Source organism: Mobula birostris, chromosome 25 (genome assembly GCF_030028105.1).
Source record: "Mobula birostris isolate sMobBir1 chromosome 25, sMobBir1.hap1, whole genome shotgun sequence".
NCBI lineage: Eukaryota > Metazoa > Chordata > Chondrichthyes > Myliobatiformes > Myliobatidae > Mobula > Mobula birostris.
Genome location: NC_092394.1, coordinates 30,804,907 through 30,811,175, shown reverse-complemented (window position 1 = coordinate 30,811,175; position 6,269 = coordinate 30,804,907). Strand labels below are relative to the sequence as shown.

The following is a 6,269-nucleotide window of genomic DNA, read 5'->3' as shown; positions in this document are numbered from 1 at the left end:
AGAAAGGTGGCCAGAGTTGTCAGAACCACTTCCTGCAGTCCCAGAGTCGACTCCTACAGACTCCACAAAGGAGGTCCCAGAATCTGAGATCGCTTCACAGCCAAAAGTCTCACCTGCCAAGCAGAGGGATCCCTCCACCCCCTTGTCAGGAAAGACATTATCCCACAAGACAGTAATCCTCCAAAGCAATGAAATCTCTAAACCTGAATAGGACAATTTGAAATTTATTCTGTTGTGGATGTCTATATACACAAGTTGAGATGTATTCTGTATTGAGTTAAGAGTTTATAGCTAAGCAGCAAGGAGTGTTGTGTCTTTAAAAGTTTAGTTATATTTGAGTAATATTGTAGACTTATTGTTTGAGCAAGCATTCTTTGTTGTTTAGATAATTACAGGTTATATGTAAAAGTATGTGAATGGCACATGTCATTACACCACCACATCATATATAAGAGCCTCACTAAAGTAAACAAAGTAGACACGCATTTCCCGAGTCCCCATGTTTTTCTTTCAACTAATTTCTGAGGTTACAAAACATTGTCACAGACAGCTGTGTGGGCCAAGTGACTGGGTATATTTAAAGTGAAGGTTGAGTGGTTCGTGATTAGTAAGGATGTCAAAAGTTATGTGGTTCAGAGGGATAGTTAATCAGTCATGATGGAATGGCAGAGCAGACTCGATGGGCTGAATGGCATAATTCTGTTCCTATGTTTTATGGCTTTGATACAAAATACATAACTCACACAAATTCATTATTGACAGCTTGTCAGGTAGAAAGCACAGCAGTTTCTCCAATTTTAAATGAAAAGTTATGTTAGGATCTGGGATGCTCATCATGTTTCAAAAAATATGTCATTCTAACCAGTCAAGAAGCTCTGCAAGATTAAATAATTAATTTAGTTATTACATAGATACAGTCTGTTTTAAAAGGAAAATGTCAAAACAAACTTACGTTACTTGAGTTTTGAAAGTTTTACATTTTTACAATAGTTTTCAATTTATGTATCAATAAGTTATACATTTCTTACATCACTTTGAGAAACAGTCACTCCATCAACGACATTACAAGTAGTTATAAAAATTTATTTACATTTTTGTACAAGTTCAAAAGCTACAGAAATATTACATGAGTTCTTTATTGCATACAGTTTGTACAGGATCCAAATTTGCCATAACTTCCCAGTAATATACAGTACAATTTGAGAACATTGACTATTTTATAATTCTTATTCAAACATTAAATTCTAACAAAAATATATTTCTCCAATATAGGTAAAAGAGGAAATCAACCACACTTGTTCTGAAAGATATTGTTCTGGTGTTAGTTTGCAACAGTACACTTAGAAAGCACATGGGAAAAAAAAATCAACTACTTTGGGCTCGGCCACTCTCGCCAGACAAGAACAGAACTGGACGGATTATTTTTTTCTTCTTGTTTGAGCCCATAACTTTTTTTTGTCAGCAATGTTCTTCTATTCTTGAGATGACTCTGGTACAATCCAAATTGTATCATTCTGTAGTGCATGAAAAGAAATTCCTTCTGTATCTACATTTAGAGAACCTCCATGCTTGAAATTAACTAAATTGCAATTATTATCACACAAGTCAATGTATATGTTATATGCATGCATTATATATTTAAGGAAAGCCAGTTTCCTGAGCACAAAGGATAAATACATAGGCATATATATTACTGACGCAGCCCAACCTCTTTCACATTAAGGAATTTTGATCTTACTGAGGACAGTACTGACTAAACTCAATACAACCTGCTGTAACTTATCTGCTTACAATAGACCAGTATCATTTCTCTTCTATTTTAAAGATTATTCCCTGCCTAATCTCATTCCTCATAGTTCTCAGAACTCCATAAATGCTGTTCAATCAGATACTGCGATGAGGTAAAGTATCTCAGCACTGGTGAACAAACAATATCCAGTGACAATCCTGTTAATCACTCAGAACCTTTCTCGAAACTCAAACTCAGATCCTGGTGTGAGTACAAAGGCTGTACAGATTTAAACATGACCTGGGTTATGCAAAAGACTTCCTAACTGATTTTACCAAAAAAAAACTGGCATTGTTCTGGGCTAAAACAATGAAAATGACCATTCAAGAAAAAAAAATCATGTATCAGTCAACAATGGGAGACCGCACCACATTTAATAAACCTACAAGAGACAGCCTACAACATTTTCAAAAGTTTATGTGAACAAGTATTACTGATTATTTTAAAATAAGTGGAAAAATTAATTTCAAGTATAAAATTTTATTTCCTCTTTTTACCTACTCTATCATTAAGGTTACAAATGCAATTGTTTTAGTTGGAAGAATTGCATTAAACATGATTGAAGAATGGAATAGTTTTCCAAAAGGCTAATTGCTGGTGTAACTGCACCATTTTGGGACACTGCAATGAGCAATACTTCTCACCAGTGCAGTTACATATTTATTTAAAGTTAATGCTGACAAAGATTAAACTGGATACATTTTTAATTATATATTTTCTTAGTTAACTGTCAGTTCCTAAACGGTGGTTTTGAGAGTAGAAAAACAGATGAAAAATTAAAGCAATTCCAATTTGTTCAGCATGGATTTCTTCAGTTCCAAGTCTATACCTAATACCCACTATGAAAAGCTTACCGTCAATTCCATAAAAAACAAAATGAATGCATCACATTAAAACATTTAGCAAAGTGAAGCAATTCCAGAAACAAAAATCTATTCTAGAAGGAAACTTAAGGCAGGCATTTCAAAAAGATATTTATTATATTAGCGCTTTGAATTTTAAAATAAATCTACTTATGACTTAACGAGATTGAAGAATCCCAACATATTCAATTCTATCTCAATATATTGTAATCAGTTTCAACCTTATATAGGACTGACTTTCCCAAGCCAGCAGTCTCCTTCATAAGGATCAGTTTTGAATGCATGTCTAATGTCAATGGCAGATTCCGGTGTGAATTTTAATTCAGCTCTGAGTGGGGATGCAGCATAAGATTTCCTACGTAGTAAAATCAAGTGAGAATATTCAAGTATGTAAGCGAATAGGTGAGAATATTATAGAATCACTCAAGATTTTTTGTTTTGGCAAGGAGTAATCACACTGGGCCCTCAGAACCCCACAAAGAGTTTAGTCTCAGTTTTCCAGAGAAATTCCTTGGAAACAAAAAACTAAACTGCTGGGAGAACTCAGCGGGTTATGCATCAGCTGTAAAGACAAAGGGATGCTTGATATTTCAGGAATGGGAGTTTTAATGGAAGCAAGCCAGTATAAAGGAGCAAGAGCGAGGGATGAGACAAAGCTGGGTGGGTAATTGGTGGAAAGAGATAGGACGGGAGGACAATTAGGCAGATGAAACTGGATGGGGAGGAGAAAGGGAGCACCAAGATATAATGGATGGAACCAGGTAGAAGACGGGGAGAGAATAACAAAGGAGAACCAAGTGAGAAGAAACCCTGGTGGGTAGGTTCCATCTGCCCCAACACCCACAAACCTATCCACCAGGGTTTCTTCTCCCTTGACTCCTGTGCTGTCCTCTCCCCTCTCCTATATGGTTCCGTCTGCCCACAATTCCTCCCTTATCTGTGTCCACCCATCACCTACCAGCCTCTGTCTCTACTCTTGCTCCTGCTTCTATACTCCGGCCATCTTAGACCAGGTACAGAACCACAACCTCTGTGCTCACACAGATGTTGCTCAGCTCACTGAATTCTTCCAGTTACTTTATTTGCCCTGCTCCAAATTCCAGGCTCTGCACTCTTGCATTTCCAAATTTCTTAAGAATTCTGTCCTGAACTAGTGGAATCTTTCAGCATGGAAGGAAGCCATTTGGAACGCATTGCACCTTTGAACTAAATCTCCAGTTAGCCTTGATCCTTATTGCCCTGAATATTTTTTATCTTTTCAAGTATATGTAGTACCCTCAGCTTCCTACTACTGTATTCTAAATCAGCACATAAAGGAGAAAGTTGCTCTCCTCTACTCTATTACCCAATCCCAGATTTTCCAGTCTCCATACAACTGGCATCCCTCTTTTCAGTTTTCCCCAGGGTCAAACTTTGTCATTTCCTGAATTAAAATCACCCTGACATCTTTCTGAAACAGGTAAAAAAAACCTTCCTCACTACCACTGTCCCACAATCCATAGCCCTCATTACTTTCACTGTCTTCCCTTATGAAGCTGTGCCGGCTTCATCAATGAAAGGGTGAAAGCAACTTGTGACAATTGTACAGACAGTTGCTCTTTCTGAAGCTGAACAAAATCACCAGCTCCTTTGAGGAAGTAAAACATATTGTAGGTGTTCAAATGCTTTGTTTTCCTTTCTTTTGCAAGTATTTAACTTATCACAACTTAAAGTGCCTTCCTGTTTTGTTTGGCTTAGAAAAGCATCAGTTGATTGAAGCCAAACATGTTTTAATAAGGTTTTTTTGATTAAACAGCCCCCATTATACCACCCCGCACATTCTCTGAAAATAATAAGCAAGTCTACGAGTACCTCCTATCATGGAACTGTGCTGGTAGAGTAAAGTGACAAGAGGATAGACTATCTTACTCATTTTCCCTTCGGGAACCTTCTAACAGCAAGGCAAATGTTGCTTAGAGTTAACCTGTAGAGTTTGGCAAATTTTATTACTGGGATTTCCTTTTAAATCCGTGAGGCAGGAGAGGAAACTCCATATGAATCGAATCTTTAGGTTGGTCAGTTAAATAATACAGATGCCCAGACAAGTACAGACCACAGCAGTGCAACGTGAAAAGACCTAACAGCTGAATTTGAAACATAGACCGTGCGACCATTTAGATTTTGAACCGTTCTGAAGTTTTTAACCATGGGTTTCAAGCCACTGAAGAAGAGACTTTCAGGAAATTTATTGAGCTGAAAATAAAGCAAAGATAATATCACGTTAAGTTTTCAAGTAGTAGTTCTTTTTAAAAAATTCAGTACATCATTTTTTCATGAAATTTTCACTCCAAAAATGGAAAGCTCAACAAATCATGCATTATTATATGGCATAATCCACACTGAACGGTGTTAAGGTGGATAAGAAATGGACATTGCAACATGCAATCCACAGCTACAAAACAAAAGCAAATTTACCAGTCTTACAAATAGAGATCAACTTCCTCTGCAATAAAAATGATATTGGATTGAATAGCCATATTCCATGGCAAAGGAAATTAATCGACCCAAAATTCTAGTCTCTGAGAATACAGCAGGATGTCATTCACCATCAACTCATATTGCAATCCCATTTCTCCCAGGCATATATCTGCTGGAGTTCAGGAGAATAAGAGGTGACTTGATTAAAATCGTACTAGATACTTTGACATGGTGGATGTACAGAGGATGCTTCTTCTTTTGGGAGAATCTAGAGCCAGGTGTCACCATTTAATAACAAGGGATTGTCCATTTAAGATGCAGATGCCTTATGCATAAGCCATACCTGACTCTTGCTCCACTGAATGGGTTCTGGAAACACTGTCCAAATCACTGCTTCATTACAACCAGGAGTCGTTAATGAGCCTTGATAACGGTAATATTTTTTAAGCTTTTCTTTATCGGGAATCATATTTTCCAATGAAAATTGTTTCAGCTTGGAAGTAGAGCCTAAAAAGTAGCAGAGAAAGAAAAGGGCTACTATAATGATATCAAAACAACTTATCAACGATTTTCAGTTTTACACTGTCCAACATAAAAGGATAGAACATAAATTTCAAACAAGATGAATTATTTCATTCACTGTTTCAATGAGCCGTGAATTTGCTTAAAACAGGAGTTCTAAAGACTCTATGGATGTATTAATTGTGTGTGCTGGACTCTAACTTAAACAGAAGGGAACACATGATGTGATGCTGGATAATTCAAATTCCTATGCCATAAGTTTTCAACTCCCAAAAAAGTTGATTTTATAATTGTAGAAATCTCAAAAAACACCTGCTTTTAGTTGGTGGGGGGAAGGTATAGGTGCAAAAAACTTTGAATATGTACAATGATGGTTTGGGTTTACTGAAATTCAGGAATCCTTGCAGTTAAGGGAATGCGAATATTTCTTTATGAAGGAAACAAGTATTATTCCAGCAATGAGAGAAGTAGTCCTGGTTCCCGCAGGCCACCAACTTTAACCTTCTCCATCTGTCTGAGTGCTGCCCTTCACTATGAGAAAGCAAAAATACAAATGGAAAATAACAATAATAAATAAATAATAAGTTACACTGAGAGCATGAGTTGTAGAGTCCTTGAAAGTGAATCCATAGGTTGTG

At 36.7% G+C, this 6,269-nt stretch overlaps 1 protein-coding gene across 1 annotated transcript in view; it reads right to left on the bottom strand.

Moving 5' to 3' along the window:
* Positions 1 to 1,151: 1,151 nt before the first annotated feature.
* The window catches only part of ca4a (carbonic anhydrase IV a), a 28,234-nt gene continuing 23,116 nt past the window's right edge, over positions 1,152 to 6,269 (bottom strand). Inside the window, exons 7-8 of the mRNA XM_072242887.1 lie at positions 5,453 to 5,616; positions 1,152 to 4,884 (exon numbers count right to left, since the gene is read on the bottom strand). Coding sequence (XP_072098988.1) covers positions 4,708 to 4,884; positions 5,453 to 5,616 — 341 coding nt within the window. The 3' untranslated portion in view covers positions 1,152 to 4,707. The remainder of the gene's footprint in view (positions 4,885 to 5,452; positions 5,617 to 6,269) is intronic.